The 18,302-nt window shown below is 51.1% G+C and overlaps 1 protein-coding gene across 7 annotated transcripts in view; it reads left to right on the plus strand.

The window, feature by feature from the left end:
* The window catches only part of phldb2b (pleckstrin homology-like domain, family B, member 2b), a 29,779-nt gene extending 12,386 nt beyond the window's left edge, over nucleotides 1-17,393 (plus strand). For 3 of the 7 annotated variants that reach the window (XM_062480014.1, XM_062480020.1, XM_062480021.1), the window contains 18 exons: nucleotides 1,238-1,413; nucleotides 1,561-2,544; nucleotides 4,683-5,045; nucleotides 5,210-5,374; nucleotides 6,027-6,164; nucleotides 6,941-7,069; nucleotides 7,767-7,922; nucleotides 8,007-8,117; nucleotides 8,251-8,340; nucleotides 9,058-9,204; nucleotides 9,757-9,894; nucleotides 10,079-10,172; nucleotides 10,853-11,012; nucleotides 11,675-11,759; nucleotides 11,989-12,132; nucleotides 14,991-15,210; nucleotides 15,337-15,422; nucleotides 15,927-17,393. In XM_062480014.1, coding sequence (XP_062335998.1) covers nucleotides 1,238-1,413; nucleotides 1,561-2,544; nucleotides 4,683-5,045; nucleotides 5,210-5,374; nucleotides 6,027-6,164; nucleotides 6,941-7,069; nucleotides 7,767-7,922; nucleotides 8,007-8,117; nucleotides 8,251-8,340; nucleotides 9,058-9,204; nucleotides 9,757-9,894; nucleotides 10,079-10,172; nucleotides 10,853-11,012; nucleotides 11,675-11,759; nucleotides 11,989-12,132; nucleotides 14,991-15,210; nucleotides 15,337-15,422; nucleotides 15,927-16,067 — 3,527 coding nt within the window. In that variant the 3' untranslated portion in view covers nucleotides 16,068-17,393. The remainder of the gene's footprint in view (nucleotides 1-1,237; nucleotides 1,414-1,560; nucleotides 2,545-4,682; nucleotides 5,046-5,209; nucleotides 5,375-6,026; nucleotides 6,165-6,940; nucleotides 7,070-7,766; nucleotides 7,923-8,006; nucleotides 8,118-8,250; nucleotides 8,341-9,057; nucleotides 9,205-9,756; nucleotides 9,895-10,078; nucleotides 10,173-10,852; nucleotides 11,013-11,674; nucleotides 11,760-11,988; nucleotides 12,133-14,990; nucleotides 15,211-15,336; nucleotides 15,423-15,926) is intronic. The other 4 variants (XM_062480015.1, XM_062480016.1, XM_062480018.1 and 1 more) reach the window with 4 other exon arrangements.
* Nucleotides 17,394-18,302: the final 909 nt, after the last annotated feature.

Consider the following 18,302-nt stretch of genomic DNA (forward strand, 5'->3'; position numbering starts at 1 on the left):
CTTCACCATGGTCTCATCTCACACACACCTGTGTTGGGGCGGCCTACCTGGAACACACAGTGTGGGGAGGAGAGAAGAAGGTGGAGTGTGTGTGTGTGTGTGTGTGACGGGTGATATATTATACCTATAAAGTTCAGAACACACACCTCAAACATACCTCCAGGTTTGTTTGAGGTGCAGAACAAACCTGGAATGTTCCTCTCAAGCAGTTCCCCTCCATTGCCATGGTAACGCAGTCTCCATGGTGATTGATGGTGTGTTTGAACAAGGTGTGTGTGGAGTGTCTCTGTCCTGTATCAGACACCCTGTCCGGACAGAAAGAATGCACATACACACACACACACACACACACACACCAATACATACACACACACGCACGCACACAACACCAATACATACACACACACGCACGCACACACATGCACATCTGCCTTTACAGTGATCTATTTCACTCTGGTTCTCTTTCTCTCTCAAACTGTTTCAGAACAATGTTATGGAGATTTCAAAGATTTGATATGAGGACTTTGGGTGAAAATGTCCTTTTATGGAGCAGAGCTGTGAGTGTGTGGTGTGTGTGTGTGTGTGTTTTCCAGATCTTGTGATGTCTTTCTGCCCTATTTCTCTCCTCCATAGCAGCGTCTGACCTCTCAACCACACACTCACACACACACTCACACACACACTCCTCACACACACACTCACACACACACTCACACACACACTCACATACACACTCACACACACACTCACATATACACTCCTCACACTGACACTCACACTCACACTCACATACACACTCCTCACACTCACATACACACTCCTTGTGTGTGTGTTTTTGAGGAGAGTGTGTGAGGAGTGTGTGTGTGGTGGATGTAACACAGTGTGTTCTCTCTGTTCTGGTGGTCCCAACAGCTTAACGATTTCATGCTGTTTAAACACCATAGAGGAGGAGCGTGGAGGAGAGGAGAAGAGGAGAGGAGGAGAGGGAAGGGGGGGGGGCTGTGGGAATCCTCAATATTTAGCGTTTTGCTTTTTTTCTCATTTCCTCATAATCCAAAGTAAGGATCTGCTTTTCTCTACTTTTAGATGCTAGAACTGCCGCGTGTGTTGGTTTTGTATTGGAGAGTAGTTGGTGTGTGTGTGTGTGTGACTCCAGCTCTGTTGTTTAGGTTAGGACAGTCCTGCCAAAACCAGGCTATGAATAACTCAGCTACAGGTACTAACCTCTCCTCTCCAGACTATCTCAAGTTCAGCAGCGACTATGGTCATGCCCTAGGGGGCGGAGCTAGGGGCATGCGCTCAGCTTCCGAGCTCCGTGATTTGATGGACACCCTGCAACGCAAGAAGATTGCCCTGGAGACCAGCCTGAGGGCCAATGGGGACGCTGGCCCTTCCTACTTCAGCATGACTCAGGTATTAAGGGGCTCCCTGATTTTTTAAGCTCCATCCCAGTTCTTAAAGGGACAGGTTTATAAGGCTAGGCAGGATCCTTCAGTAGCTGATGATTTTGCTGACCCCTGCGTTGACATAATTGTCTTCTCTCTGTGTTCTGTGTCCTAGTCTCCACCCACAACGCCAGCCACATGCCCCGCTCCCCAGTCCTCAGCCTATCAGGAGCAGGCTAGGCGTCTGTACGGCTCTGAGCGCCCGCCCCTGTCTGGTAAATCAGCTGGTCCCCCTTCACCCTCCCCCCGGCCCTCCATGACCCGCAACCAATCACAGGAGAGCCTGCTGCTGGCCTCCGGCGAAGGCCGACGCCCCCTCCCAGGCTCCTCCCCCTTGCTCTCCATGTGGAACGGCAGTGGGTCCTCCTCCTCTGTTGCTGGTAGCGAGAGCTTCCTCTCTCCTCCTCCTCCCTCCTCCTCCTCCCGTCTCCCCCCAGGCGGAACCGCCAGCATGCCTTCCAGCCCCCGCCTTGGCCGCCGTAGCCACGGCAACCAGGAGCCAATCCCCAGCCCCCGGACCAGGAAGTATTCCACGGGTTCTCTAGGGGGGGGGATGAAGGGTGGGGGGGGCAACCACAGTCGATCCATGCCCCGCCTCTGTTGCCCCGCCCCACGTAGCCATGACAACGGATTCGGCGGCGTTGCCTTGACAACACTTCCTCCGCGACGCTCCGATCTCAACGGCAGCAAGGCCAGCCCCCACCCCCCCAGCCTCACCCAAGGGGAGGGCGTGGTCTCTATCTCACTCACCCCCAAGACCCCCACTACCGCGCCCCCAGACGTCACTGTGCCCGGCCGGCCAGGGGCTCCCTCCAGCCCCCGTGTGGCCAAGAAGCTCAGCCTCACCTCCTCCAGTGCCCCAGACCCAGACAGGCCGGCCAGCCGGGGGCTCTTCCCAGAGCTGCTCCTGGGGGAGCGCTGTGGGGGCGAAGGGGGTGGGGGTATGGGGGAACGGAGGCAGTCGTTCGGGAAGGGGGGTCTGGCCCCCTTCAGAGTGAGGAGGGGCAGCATCAGCTCACTGAGCGGGAACGAGGAGCTGAGCGACTACCATCAACACCAGAGAGACGAGAGGATGAGAGAACAAGAGGTCCAGAGACTGGTGAGGAACGGGGGAAGAGAGAGAGAGAGAGAGGGGGGAAGAGAGAGAGAGGGGGGGGAATAGAGAGAGGGGGGGAATAGAGAGAGGGAGGGGGAGAGAGGTGGGGGGAGAGAGAGGGGGGGAGAGAGAGGGGGGGAATAGAGAGGGGGGAGAGTGGGGGGGAGAGAGAAAGGGGGGGAGAGGGGGGAGAAAGAAAGAGAGGGGGAGGAGGAGAGAGGGGGAGGAGGAGAGAGAGGGGGGAGCTAATGCTAACATGCTGTAGCTCTCGTTCATGGGCATTGCTAACGTGCTAACATAGTTTTGGCTCATAGCCAATGCTAACACGCAAAAAAAATGTTCTTAACCTGAACTGGTTTGAGGCTGACTTTAGTATTTTAGAGCTGTGTGTGTGTTTGTGAGACCAGACCAGATTAGAGAGCAAGGCTGCAGTGCAGGTGGATAAACATACTCACACACACACCCTCACATACACACACTCAATCCATGAACATTTATTCACATTGAAATACATCATACACCCCTCAGACACACACAGAAACATGCTCATAGACACACACTCATACACCCCTCAGACACACACAGAAACTTGCTCATAGACACACACTCATACACCCCTCAGACACACACAGAAACTTGCTCATAGACACACACTCATACACCCCTCAGACACACACAGAAACATGCTCATACACACAAACACTCATACACACACAGAAACATGCTCATACACACACTCATACACACCTCAGACATACACAGAAACATGCTCATACACACAAACACACACACTCATAAACTTCATCAATCAGTGTCTGTGCGAAGCCACTCTACCCTCTGGTGGACAGAGAGAGGAACCACTCTGCCCTCTGGTGGACAGAGAGGGGAACCACTCTGCCCTCTGGTGGACAGAGAGAGGAACCACTCTGCCCTCTGTTGGACAGAGAGAGGAACCAAGCCCTCTAACCCTACCCCTCTTCCACTTGAACTAGATGAGAGAGGGGATGGGAGGGAGCAATGTGTCTAGAGGGAAAGAGCAAGGTGTCTATGGAGCTAAATCAGGGCCAAATGTTTTGTTATTTGAAAAAAATATCTATAGTTGAAAAACTAAAGCTTGAAATTGAAAATAAGTTTTGGTCTAAAACTTGAAAAATAAAACCATGTATTCAAACTAAAAATAAGTGTACACATTTTTCTTTCAGTTTGAATACAATTTAGATTAAATTCTTGAATTATTTTGAATACATTATTAATTTTCATTTTTTACTTTTGTATTTGTTTTCAGTTCCACATTTCAAGTTTTCAGATTCCAAACGTATTTTTTTTTACGGCTTCAAATCTTTTTTTTCAGTTTCAGATCTGTTTTTCAGTTTCAGATCAGTTTTTTTCAGTTTCAGACCTTTTGCCCCGATTTTACGTAGGGGGCGTGGCTTCAACTCAGAGGGGCGTGGAATTATGAGTGACAGCCTAACAAAGAAGGCAGAAGACCCCTCATTCATGTTGCCTTCAGGAAATGGTGTTACTGCGAGACCTACGACTGAATGCTTTCTATCCACCATATACATGTGATTTTTACTAAACAAACTGATGGAACTTTATCCCTGGCATCAGTTTGTTTAGTAAAAATCACATGAAAAAACACTGAAAAAAAAGATTTGAAGGCGTAAAAAAAAAAAGTTTTGAATCTGAAAACATGAAATTTGGAACTGAAAACAAATACAAAAGTGAAAAATGTAAATATAAAAGTGAAAAATGAATAATTTATTCTAAATAATTCCAGAATATAATCTAAATTGTATTCAAACTGAAAGAAAAATTTGTACTTGAACTTGTTTGAATACATGTTTTAGACCAAAACTTACATTTTCAATTTCAAGCTTTAGTTTTTCAACTAAACATTTGTCCCTGATTTAGCTCCATAGGTGTCTAGATGGACACAGAGGGAGAGAGATCAAGGTATCTATAGGGAGAGATATTTCATTTCTATAGAGATCTAAAAAGGACAGAAAGGAAGCGGTTTGGCTTTAATAGTCTAACGTTAGATCCAGAGATCCAGATCATGTTACAGTGTCCTGTCCGCTGTCCTGTCCCAGCCCTACTAGACCTCCACTAGTCTTCTCTCTCTCTCTCTCTGTGTGCAGGAGCGTCATCGTTTAGAGACTATCCTGTCTTTGTGCTCGGAGCTGGGCAGAGCTGAAGACCTAAGAGGGGGTGTGTCCAGGGAGGCGGGGGTGAAAGGTCAGGTCTCCACGGTGACCGACCTCCAGAAGCTCACCCAGCAGCTGGAGCAGCTGACCGGCGCTGAACCCACCCTAACCCTAACCACCGGACCACCCAGCCAGAACGGTTACTATGACGGCGGGCGCCTGGTCCAACAGAGTCGGAGCAGCGGTTACCGTGAAAACAGGGCGGAGTCCCCGGCCATCAGCTTGCGGAGCTCCGCCCCTTCCCCCACCCCACGCGCCCAGACGACCAATCAGGTCAGAGAGTTGGTGTCTCCCAAGGTAACTGGCCAGGAAGTTCAAAAGGTTTTGGTTCTGAAACGATAACAAGACACACACACACAGCAAGACTAGAATGAGACTGATCCAGAGGGACTCTGGTCCTGCTTTGACCCCTGACCCCTGCATGACCCCAGAATGTGACGGTCTGCATGTCATGTCATCAGCAGGTGCCGGAGGAGGCGCGGCAGGATGTGAGGCGTGTGGAAGAGGCGTGGAAGCAGGAAGTGAGGCGTGTGGAGGAGGAGAGGATTCAGGTGCTCAACAACATGGAGGAGCTGGAACAGAAGATCAAAGAGCTGGAGAACCAGATGGAGGAGTCTGTTCGAGAGGTGGGGGAGGGGAGGAGTCTGTTCTAGAGGAGGGGGAGGGGAGGAGTCTGTTCTAGAGGAGTTGGAGGGGAGGAGTCTGTTCTAGACGAGGGGGAGGAGTCTGTTTTAGAGGTGGGGGAAGGGAGGGGAGGAGTCTGTTCTAGAGGTGGGGGGGCGGGAAGGGGAGGAGTCTGTTTGAGATGTGGGGGGAGGGAAGGGGAGGAGTCTGTTCGAGAGGAGGAGTCTGTTCGAGAGGTGGGGGAGGAGTCTGTTTTAGAGGTGGGGGAGGAGTCTGTTCGAGAAGTGGGAGAGGGGAGGAGTCTGTTCGAGAGGTGGGGGTGGACTCTGTTTTAGAGGTGGGGGAGGGGAGGAGTCTGTTCGAGAGGTGGGGGAGGAGTCTGTTTTAGAGGTGGGGGAGAGGAGGAGTCTGTTCGAGAAGTGGGGGAGGGGAGGAGTCTGTTCGAGAGGTGGGGGAGGAGTCTGTTTTAGAGGTGGGGGGAGTGAAGGGGAGGAGTCTGTTCGAGAGGTGGGGTAGGGGAGGAGAGGGGAGGGGAAGTGGAGAGAGAGAAGGGGAGGTGGAGGGAGGTGTAATAACCAGGTTGTGAGTTGAGGGAAATTGGAGGGATGTAGTGATGGATGGAGGTGTGTTAATCTGTGTGTGTGTGTTTGATAGGTGGAGGTGGAGCAAGCGCTGGTGGAGGCGGAGCAGGAGGCGGAGTTAGCCGCGCTGCAACAGGAGAAACAGGAAGTGGAAACCCTAAAAACCAAGATGGCTGCCCTGGAGGTCCAGGCACATGAAGAGAAGACGCAGGTGGGACCAGCTGGCAGCAGCACAGGAGGGCTGGAGAGAAGGAGTGTGTGTGAGCCTGGATTAGTGAAGACTCTGTGCGTGTGTGTGTGTGTGTGTGTGTGTGTCACGTCAGTGGGATATGTATTTTCAAGCATGTCAATTGTCAATGACGTGTGTGCACAAACACACACATACACATATACATGGACATGCATTTAAGCACACACACACACTGGCCATGTGACTGCAGGTGTAAAGCTCCTCCCTGCTGCCCTGGTCTAAATATACACCTGTTAATACAGAGGGGGGAGAGAGCTAGAGTGAAAAAGGATTGAGAGAGGTATTAAATGTAAGAAAGTGTGTGTGTGTTTGTGTGTGTGTTTGTGTCACCATTGACACTTTCCTCCCAGGGCTCTCATGTTCAGGCTTGTTTCCGGAGTGTTACATTAACCCTCACAGCTGATACATGAGGAAACTCCCCCCCTACTCTCTCTACCTACTCTCCCTAGCTCCCCCTTTTCCTTCCTTCCTCCCTCCCACCTCTCTCTCTCTCCCTCCATCCTCCCCCTCTCTCTCCCTCCATGCCTCCCTTTGCTCCGCCCTCTTTCCCTCTCTGTCTCTCCTTTCCTCTCTCCCAACCCTCTCTCTCTCTAGTTCATCCAACCTGGTCATCGTAGAAGCTAACTTGCTTCCCTCCTCACTAACTCCACCATCCCTCCTCTGTCCTGTGTGTGAACGTATGTGTGTGTATGCGTGCGTGGGTATATATCTATATGTGTGCGTGTGTGTGTGAGCAGGCGTGTGAGCTGCTGCAGGCAGAGAGAGGCAGGGTAGAGAGTTTGGGTCAGAGTGTGTCTGAGCAGCGATCTCAGCTGGACTGCTGTCCTGAGGCCCTGAAGGATCCTCTACAGGAGCAGCTAACCAGGGTCAGTACACACACAGTCACACACACCACCACACACTCCACACACACAGCACAGTCCGGTAGAAGTGGCTTCAGCATGTCACGGTAGACACCCAAAAGATCATGGCTCCAACAGTGTGTGTGGGTGTGTGTGTGTGTGTGGGGGGGGGGGGTGAAAGTTGAGTGAAGGGATGGTTGTCTCTTCTCTCCTCCCTGGTGTTTAAGAGCAGATCTAAATATTCTAAATGTTTTGTTTGTGTGTTTTGTTTTACTTTGCGTATAAATGTTGTTAGTTTTTTTTGCTGTGTATGTGTGTGTATATATTGTGTGTGTGTGTTTGCTGTATTGCTGTGTGTGAACATGCACTGTGTGTGTGTGTGTGTGTATATATTATGCGTGTGTGTGTACATGCACTGTGTGTATGTGTGTGTATATATTATGTGTGTGTGTTTGCTGTATTGCTGTGTGTGAACATGCACTGTGTGTGTGTGTGTGTGTGTGTATATATTATGTGTGTGTGTTTGCTGTATTGCTGTGTGTGAACATGCACTGTGTGTGTGTATATATTATGTGTGTGTGTGTACATGCACTGTGTGTGTGTGTGTATATATTATGTGTGTGTGTTTGCTGTATTGCTGTGTGAACATGCACTGTGTGTGTGTGTGTGTGTATATATTATGTGTGTGTGTGTGTACATGCACTGTGTGTGTGTGTGCCAGGCCTCAGAGGTGTTGGATGCAGAGACGAAGCGTTTTGAGGACTTGGAGTTCCAGCACCTGGAGAGAGAGAGCCGGAGAGACGAGGAGAAGGACTCCAGCACACACACACTCCTACGAGACGTCACACACTACCAGCACAGCACGCTCACCCGCAAGGTGTGTGTGTGAGACGGAGAGAGAGTTCCGTAAACGTGTGTGTGTGGGCTTCCATAAACGTGTGTGTGTGTGTGTTTTCCTCAGGAGAGGCTTGTGACCCTGAAGAAACAGGCGGCTCAGATTACCCAGCAGGCCGAGCGAGAGAAGGACAGCTTCCTGCAGGAGAAGAGCAGCCTGCAGATGATGCTGCACAGGGTGTGTGTGTTTGGGTGTGTGTGTTTGGGTGTGTGTGTTTGGGTGCGTGTGTTTTTTTTGGGTGGGTGGGTTTGTGTTCCCCTTTCATTCATGTTATTCCTTGTTTTTTCCTAATCTGTGTGTGTGTTTTCAGGAGAAAGAGAACCTGGTCTCTCTGGAGAACAAGTATGCTGACCTTACAGGTGGGCGGGGCTTCCCTCTCATCCCTGTCACTCTTAAGGAGGTACGTTTGAATGACAGCTGTCAATCACAATCCAGCCTATCAACCTCTCTGCTGCTGTTAGGAACTCTTCTGCTGTCAATCAATGGCATCACGGTAGGCATGGCCTCCTTGGTCTGACATGGGTGGGCTTTTCTGTCTCCTAGGATACAGCCTCATTGGCTGACGTGTGTCAGTCTCCTAGCAACCTTCTCCGTGGTGACCCCCCCCTCCCCTCTCTCCCTGCTGCTGACCTGCTGGTCTCATACCTCCTTTCTTCTCTCTCTCTAAAGAGTGCTGAGGTACTGTCTCTCTTTTCTGCCCTTCCCTCCCTCCACTCCTCCCTCCACTGTTCTGCTCCTAAAAACTCCATGTTGTGCTTGTTATTGTTGTGGAAGCATCCATGTTGTTGTTGCCTTGTGTGTCCACAGCTTTCAGTGTGTCTCTTGTGATCTTATTCAGTCTTTTGGCACATGAAGAACCTAAAGACTGTTGCTCTTGTTGCTGCTTGTTGCTGCTTGTTGCTGCTTGCTTGTGTATTTCTAATATATTCTATGTGAAACTAATTGAAGATTTGTAGCAAGCATCCTGATTAAACAAAACGTTCATTGATCACGCAAAACTATGTTTCAATATGGCTGTCTCTCTAATACTATGTTTCAATATGTCTCTCTGTCTAAATAAAGCATCACCTTTATCTTTACCTTCTCCATGCCTCCCCTCCCCCTTGCTCTGCTCCAGGGCTATGTGACAGTCAGTGAGATCAATGAACTTTACTCCCAACTGGGGGGTGACAATAACCCTGCCCCTATTCTGGCCAATCCCTGCCTTGAAACTGAGCCTAGCTCCTCCCCCGATGCCAGCACCCCAAAGACCGAGGAAGATCAGGTGTGTGTGTGTGTGATCAGGTGTGTGTGTATTTGTGTAACAGTGTGTGTTCTTCTGGATCCTTCTTTTCATCAGTTTCCTCTTTTTCCTCCTGTTCAGCCCCATCACTCCCCCATTGTATCCTCCTCCCCCCCTTCTTTTTCCTCTTCCAATCCCCTTTCGCCACGCCCCCTCCCAAAAACTCCCTCTGTTCATTGGCCGGAGGACATGGTGACCTATCGTGACCTTTCCCCTCTCCCTGACTCTCCTCCCCCTCCTCTACCTGTCAAAACACACCGTCGCAACGGTCAGGTAATGTGTGTGTGTGTGTGTGTGATCAGGTGTGTGTGTGTCAGTAGGAGTGAGAGTGAGAGAGTTGGGCGCTGACAGTCTGTGAACGTGTACTCATTGAGAGAGTTGGGCACTGACAGTCTGTGTACGTGTTCTCAGTGCGAGAGTTGGGCACTGACAGTCTGTGTACGTGTTCTCAGTTAGAGAGTTGGGCACTGACAGTCTGTGTACGTGTTCTCAGTTAGAGAGTTGGGCACTGACAGTCTGTGTACGTGTTCTCAGCACTTCCGTTTACTGGAGGAGAGGAAGAGGATGATAAAAGAGGGCGGGGCTCACTTGAGTGACACGCTGCCCAGGAAGAAGCCCACACCCACTCCTCAGTTCAGCTGCTCTACTCTGGGACGCAGCTACCCTGCCAAGGTACACACACTCACACACTTACGCACACACTTACACTCACACACATACACACTCGCACGCACATGCATGCTCAAACGCACTCACTTATAGAAATATAGCTGGCAATACAGGAAATACTGACTTTCAAACACGTAAACCCCAACACCCTCACTCTGTCTTCCTGCCACCCTTCGGTCCTCCACAGTCCCACCAGTCCCTGGTCCAGAGCAGCAGCTGGGGAAGCATCATGCCCAGAGTCCTGGCAGGCTCCAGCAGAGAGGCTTCCCGCTCACACAGAGGTACATGACAGTTAATGTGTGTTGGGGTGTATCCAGAGTGAGGGGGTAGTCTGTTGATGTCTCAGGAGAGAGAGCAGGAATTTGAGTGAAGGAGAGGAAACAGGAAACAATACAATTTACCCAAGTGTGTTTGTGTGTGTGTGTGTGTGTGTGCATTCAGATGTGTGTGTGTGAGGTTTACCCTTCATGCTAGCCCCTAGGGCAGGGTCATCAGAAGGGTGTGTCTCCTAGCTAGTCTAACCCACTCAGATGGTATCGTGTGTGTGACACACATGAGTTTGACTTCTTCAGTCTTCTGGTTCACCAAGAGAGAAGGAGTCTTCAGCTGAACTCTCTTCACTGTGGAGCTCCTGACCCGTCTGTTCAGCAGGGCTGGGTTAGGTCAGGGAGCCTGGTGTGCCAGCGACCAGCTGGTGTGTGCCTGTGGTGGGTGTGTGTTGCCGTGGTTGCGAGATCCTCAGTGTGGCGGGGAGGTGTGAGGTAGGGGAGGACCGGTCGTGTGTGTTCCACCAGGTTAGAGTTAGGGTCAGGAAGGTGTAACGGATCAGGACACATACACAGCTAGTAAGACGGTGGTTTTGATGTGGTTAATAATATTGTATTTTGTTTTCATTTCTTTTGAACCTGAGACCTCTTGATTAGCCGTCAGGTTTCCTAACCGCTAAGCTCTGTCCCCCCAGGTCACACCAGCTCCCGGGCAAGCTCCGCCTCCCAGAACAACGTCTACCCGGACTCCTTTGGTTACCGTGACAATGGCCAGGCCTTCGACACCATGAGCGTGGACAGCTCAGACTCCATGGAAACCAGCATCTCCGCCTGTTCCCCTGACACTGTCTCGTGGTGAGTATGTACTATTACTATGTAGACTGTAGCAGCAGAAAGACTGTAGCAGCAGAAACAGACTGTAGCAGCAGAAAGACTGTAGCAGCAGAAACAGACTGTAGCAGCAGAAAGACTGTAGCAACAGAAAGACTGTAGCAGCAGAAACAGACTGTAGCAGCAGAAAGACTGTAGCAGCAGAAACAGACTGTAGCAGCAGAAACAGACTGTAGCAGCAGAAACAGACTGTAGCAGCAGAAAGACTGTAGCAGCAGAAACAGACTGTAGCAGCAGAAAGACTGTAGCAACAGAAACAGACTGTAGCAACAGAAAGACTGTAGCAGCAGAAACAGACTGTAGCAGCAGAAAGACTGTAGCAGCAGAAACAGACTGTAGCAGCAGAAAGACTGTAGCAACAGAAACAGACTGTAGCAACAGAAAGACTGTAGCAGCAGAAACAGACTGTAGCAGCAGAAACAGACTGTAGCAGCAGAAACAGACTGTAGCAGCAGAAACAGACTGTAGCAACAGAAACAGACAGGTTATCAGTTTACGATGGGGAGGGTGCGGGGGGGGGGGGGGGCAAGAGAGTACAGGGGACAGTCAGGAGGTTCGAATTTGTTGTAACAGATTTATATTGATTGATTGTATTGTATATGTATAAACAACTTTGTGTGTTGAAGTTCCAGCACTTCAAATGTGGCAAAACTGGAGGAAATGGAACGCTTGTTGAGAGAGGCTGAGAAACACTGCATGCTGGAACACAAGGTGAGAAACACTGCATGCTGGAAAACAAGGTGAGAAACACTGCATGCTGGAACACAAGGTGAGAAACACTGCATGCTGGAACACAAGGTGAGAAACACTGCATGCTGGAACACAAGGTGAGAAACACTGCATGCTGGAACACAAGGTAGCACACATGCACACATACACTTACATGGCACACGCACAAACACACAGGCAGGCAGGCAGACAGGTGTGTTGTGGTGTGCAGGAGCGTGAGCAGGAGGTGAAGCGTGCACTGGAGGAGGAGCGGAGGAGGAGAGGGGAGCTGGAGGTGCGCCTGCAAGAGGAAACCAGCAGGAGGCAGAAGATGATCGACAGGGAGGTGAAGCTGAGGGAGAAGCAGCGAGCGCAGGTACCAGAGATGACCTCTCACCCCTCACCTCTGCCCTCTGTCAGTCTCCACCTGACCCCTCACCCCTCACCTCTGCCCTCTGTCAGTCTCCACCTGACCTCTCACCCCTCACCTCTGCTCTCTGTCAGTCTCCACCTGACCTCTCACCCCTCACCTCTGCTCTCTGTCAGTCTCCACCTGACCTCTCACCCCTCACCTCTGCTCTCTGTCAGTCTCCACCTGACCTCTCACCCCTCACCTCTGCCCTCTGTCAGTCTCCACCTGACCTCTCACCCCTCACCTCTGACCCCTGTCAGTCTCCACCTGACCTCTCACCCCTCACCTCTGCTCTCTGTCAGTCTCCACCTGACCTCTCACCCCTCACCTCTGCTCTCTGTCAGTCTCCACCTGACCTCTCACCCCTCACCTCTGCCCTCTGTCAGTCTCCACCTGACCTCTCACCCCTCACCTCTGCCCTCTGTCAGTCTCCACCTGACCTCTCACCCCTCACCTCTGCCCTCTGTCAGTCTCCACCTGACCTCTCACCCCTCACCTCTGCTCTCTGTCAGTCTCCACCTGACCTCTCACCCCTCACCTCTGCTCTCTGTCAGTCTCCACCTGACCTCTCACCCCTCACCTCTGCTCTCTGTCAGTCTCCACCTGACCTCTCACCCCTCACCTCTGCTCTCTGTCAGTCTCCACCTGACCTCTCACCCCTCACCTCTGCTCTCTGTCAGTCTCCACCTGACCTCTCACCCCTCACCTCTGACCCCTGTCAGTCTCCACCTGACCTCTCACCCCTCACCTCTGCCCTCTGTCAGTCTCCACCTGACCTCTCACCCCTCACCTCTGCTCTCTGTCAGTCTCCACCTGACCTCTCACCCCTCACCTCTGCTCTCTGTCAGTCTCCACCTGACCTCTCACCCCTCACCTCTGCTCTCTGTCAGTCTCCACCTGACCTCTCACCCCTCACCTCTGCTCTCTGTCAGTCTCCACCTGACCTCTCACCCCTCACCTCTGCCCTCTGTCAGTCTCCACCTGACCTCTCACCCCTCACCTCTGCTCTCTGTCAGTCTCCACCTGACCTCTCACCCCTCACCTCTGCCCTCTGTCAGTCTCCACCTGACCTCTCACCCCTCACCTCTGCTCTCTGTCAGTCTCCACCTGACCTCTCACCCCTCACCTCTGACCCCTGTCAGTCTCCACCTGACCTCTCACCCCTCACCTCTGACCCCTGTCAGTCTCCACCTGACCTCTCACCCCTCACCTCTGCCCTCTGTCAGTCTCCACCTGACCTCTCACCCCTCACCTCTGACCCCTGTCAGTCTCCACCTGACCTGTCACCCCTCACCTCTGCTCTCTGTCAGTCTCCACCTGACCTCTCACCCCTCACCTCTGCCCTCTGTCAGTCTCCACCTGACCTCTCACCCCTCACCTCTGACCCCTGTCAGTCTCCACCTGACCTCTCACCCCTCACCTCTGACCCCTGTCAGTCTCCACCTGACCTCTCACCCCTCACCTCTGACCCCTGTCAGTCTCCACCTGACCTCTCACCCCTCACCTCTGCTCTCTGTCAGTCTCCACCTGACCTCTCACCCCTCACCTCTGCCCTCTGTCAGTCTCCACCTGACCTCTCACCCCTCACCTCTGCCCTCTGTCAGTCTCCACCTGACCTCTCACCCCTCACCTCTGCCCTCTGTCAGTCTCCACCTGACCTCTCACCCCTCACCTCTGCTCTCTGTCAGTCTCCACCTGACCTCTCACCCCTCACCTCTGCTCTCTGTCAGTCTCCACCTGACCTCTCACCCCTCACCTCTGCTCTCTGTCAGTCTCCACCTGACCTCTCACCCCTCACCTCTGCCCTCTGTCAGTCTCCACCTGACCTCTCACCCCTCACCTCTGACCCCTGTCAGTCTCCACCTGACCTCTCACCCCTCACCTCTGACCCCTGTCAGTCTCCACCTGACCTCTCACCCCTCACCTCTGCCCTCTGTCAGTCTCCACCTGACCTCTCACCCCTCACCTCTGCTCTCTGTCAGTCTCCACCTGACCTCTCACCCCTCACCTCTGCCCTCTGTCAGTCTCCACCTGACCTCTCACCCCTCACCTCCGCCCTCTGTCAGTCTCCACCTGACCTCTCACCCCTCACCTCTGCTCTCTGTCAGTCTCCACCTGACCCCTCACCCCTCACCTCTGCCCTCTGTCAGTCTCCACCTGACCCCTCACCCCTCACCTCTGCTCTCTGTCAGTCTCCACCTGACCTCTCACCCCTCACCTCTGCCCTCTGTCAGTCTCCACCTGACCTCTCACCCCTCACCTCTGCCCTCTGTCAGTCTCCACCTGACCTCTCACCCCTCACCTCTGACCCCTGTCAGTCTCCACCTGACCTCTCACCCCTCACCTCTGCCCTCTGTCAGTCTCCACCTGACCTCTCACCCCTCACCTCTGCTCTCTGTCAGTCTCCACCTGACCTCTCACCCCTCACCTCTGCCCTCTGTCAGTCTCCACCTGACCTCTCACCCCTCACCTCTGCCCTCTGTCAGTCTCCACCTGATCTCTCACCCCTCACCTCTGCTCTCTGTCAGTCTCCACCTGACCTCTCACCCCTCACCTCTGCTCTCTGTCAGTCTCCACCTGACCTCTCACCCCTCACCTCTGCTCTCTGTCAGTCTCCACCTGACCTCTCACCCCTCACCTCTGACCCCTGTCAGTCTCCACCTGACCTCTCACCCCTCACCTCTGCCCTCTGTCAGTCTCCACCTGACCTCTCACCCCTCACCTCTGCTCTCTGTCAGTCTCCACCTGACCTCTCACCCCTCACCTCTGACCCCTGTCAGTCTCCACCTGACCTCTCACCCCTCACCTCCGACCCCTGTCAGTCTCGTCCGTTGACCCGTTACCTACCGGTGAGGAAGGATGACTTTGACCTACTCAGTCACATTGAGTCTGCGGGCCACAGTGTGGCGACCTGCTCCCACCTGGCCCTGACGGAGAAGACCTGCCGGGGCTTCCTGGTCAAGATGGGCGGCAAAATCAAGACCTGGAAGAAACGTTGGTTTGTCTTTGACCGCAACCGGCGAACCCTGTCCTACTACTCAGGTAACCCCCCCACTCACACTTAGCTGTGTGTGTGCGCATGCTACATATGAAGTGTGTGTGCGCATGCTACATATGAAGTGTGTGTACGCATGCTACATATGAAGTGTGTGTGTGTTTTTGATGCAGACAAGCATGAAGCCAAGATGAAAGGCGTCATCTACTTCCAGGCCATAGAGGAAGTATACTACGACCACTTAAAGAACGCTCACAAGGTAAAAGATGAATATCACCATATATTATCACCATCTAATATAACCATCTATTATCGCTATTAAATATCACCATCTAATATTGGTATATACAGGTATCACAATCAGGTATTGGCGTCAATCGATACCAAAAATCTACATTAAATATCACCAGAAATTAACATAAAGATCACCATCCAACATGTCAGCATTTTTTTATTTCACTCCTTTACTCTTCCCCGCATTCCTCCTTTTTTCCCCTTCCTCCTCTCCTCCCCGTCCCCCTCCACCTCTCCTCCTCTTCCCCTCTCCCCTTCTCCTCTCCTCCCCATCCCCCTCCACCTCTCCTCCCCTTCCCCTTCTCCTCCTCTCCTCCCCTTCCCCTTCTCCTCCTCTCCTCCCCATCCCCTTCCACCTCTCCTCCCTGTCCCCCTCCACCTCTCCTCCTCTTCCCCTTCTCCTCCTCGCCTCCCCGTCCCCCTCCACCTCTCCTCCTCTTCCCTGCTCCCCTCCCCTTCTCTTCCACAGAGCCCTCACCCCTCCCTGACGTTCAGTGTGAAGACCCATGACCGGGTGTACTACATGGTGGCTCCCTCTCCTGAGGCCATGAGGGTCTGGATGGACGTCATAGTCACTGGCGCAGAAGGATACACCCAGTTTATGGTGTAAAGGGGGTTCCAATTCCAGGACTGTACTCATTTTTTGTGCTTTTGTTTTATGACTTGACTAGGATTGGCCAGTCCTCATTCATTATGTTTTAATGTAAACAATACTCTGTATTAGTTACTGTTCATTGGATGATGTCTTATAATCTAGTCACTTCAGATGGATTGTTTTATTTTGTTTAGCATTAGCAACTTAATACGTAGCCGAAGTATGCCCAAGATATATCATATCATGAGAGAGTCAGATAAGGGTGTTTCCTCTGCATTTCCTGTGTGGACATCACACTTCCTGGTTTTGATTTTGAAAGCTGATGTCATTGCCTGGTCTATCTGTTGTTTAGATGTGGCTGATGCAGTGTGTTGTAAGAGGATAGTTTATATACAGATCAACAAGTGAGGTTATGTGGCTGATGTTTGTACTTTGGGGGTTGTGTGTATTAAAGAGAGAGAGAGAGCTAAAGACGCACACATTTCTTGTGATTTAATAACATAATATTGTGGTGCTGTCCATGTTCAGCTACATGACTTGTCAGATCCTAGATGGCATCATCACAGCCACGTAGCTATGTGATTGGTCAAATCCCAGACGACATAGACCGGTCAAATCAGAGATGACTCAATGTTAATCCAGTACTGTTCCACTGTATGGCAGCTCCCTGTCAGGTGACACATACCTGCTATGATCACTGACATGTCAGGTGACATATACCTGCTATGATCACTCTGACATGTCAGGTGACATATACCTGCTATGATCACTCTGACATGTCAGCTCTCAGTAGCTCATCATGTTATTCTGAAACTTTTGCTGCTTCCTTGCCATTATTGCTCTTGTATTAGATGAGCTGAATTGATCAAGTGCCTTGAGAAGAGGGATGTAGAAAGAGACGCTAATATGCTATGTTGGTGCTCAAACCTGGAGCCTTGTGTCATTGTTGCATCATCACAGTGTGTCAGTGGCCTAAACGTCAGTGTGTGTGTACAAGTTTTGTCACTTTGTTCCTGTGATTTTATTGGTTGAGAATCACACGATAAATACAGTTCCACGTCCCTTTCTGGACCTGGAGGTTCTGTTGTCTTTTATCAGGACTGGGAGGACATTATTTGACATAACCAATGATTTGGTAAGATGTCTCATCATTTTAAGATCACAAAATGTCTGTTCAAACGTGAATTGGGCTACCACTTTACTTTTACAATCAATTCAAGGATATTTTTTATATTTAAAACTATAAACAGGCTCAATACATAGTATACTGTCATATTGCTATTGACTATTAATGCATGTATCTTTATTTTTGCATACATAAAATAAAACACGGATATTGTACATTGTGTGGTGGATTTATGGTAAGGATGAGCTTGATTGAATCTTTTGTGTGAATTACCTCATTTTACCTGACAATTTACATGATATGGAAATATTATTGGTAACACTTTATTATAGTACACCAATTTGTAGATGACAAGAGAATGGTATCTCAACAGTGATATCTCACTGATAATGAATTCATTCAGCAGAGATCTCTCAATCCAGAGCAATGTACAGGGTGGATTTGAACACACTGTTAGCAGAGTCTGTCCAGAGGAAGGGAGGCATATACAGGGTGGACTCTGGAGAATCTGCTTCTACAATGATAAATACACAGCTGGATCCTGACCTGGATCACTCACTGCTCTCACAAGGAGACACAGCTGGATCCTGACCAGGATCACTCACTGCTCTCACAAGGAGACACAGCTGGATCCTGACCTGGATCACTCACTGCTCTCACAAGGAGACACAGCTGGATCCTGACCTGGATCACTCACTGCTCTCACAAGGAGACACAGCTGGATCCTGACCTGGATCACTCAATGCTCTCACAAGGAGACACAGCTGGATCCTGACCTGGATCACTCACTGCTCTCACAAGGAGACACAGCTGGATCCTGACCAGGATCACTCACTGCTCTCACAAGGAGACACAGCTGGATCCTGACCTGGATCACTCACTGCTCTCACAAGGAGACACAGCTGGATCCTGACCTGGATCACTCACTGCTCTCACAAGGAGACACAGCGGGATCCTGACCTGGATCACTCACTGCTCTCACAAGGAGACAAACCCGAGTCATTAGAGATGGTTCCTCCTCTATCTGGAACAGCAGAACAGCACAGTCATTATTACATTCATATTGTTTTCATGAGGACATTCTGCAGTAGAGTTATTCAGATCACACCAAGTGTTTAAAAGAT

This window comes from Osmerus eperlanus, chromosome 15 (assembly GCF_963692335.1).
Source record: "Osmerus eperlanus chromosome 15, fOsmEpe2.1, whole genome shotgun sequence".
Lineage (NCBI taxonomy): Eukaryota > Metazoa > Chordata > Actinopteri > Osmeriformes > Osmeridae > Osmerus > Osmerus eperlanus.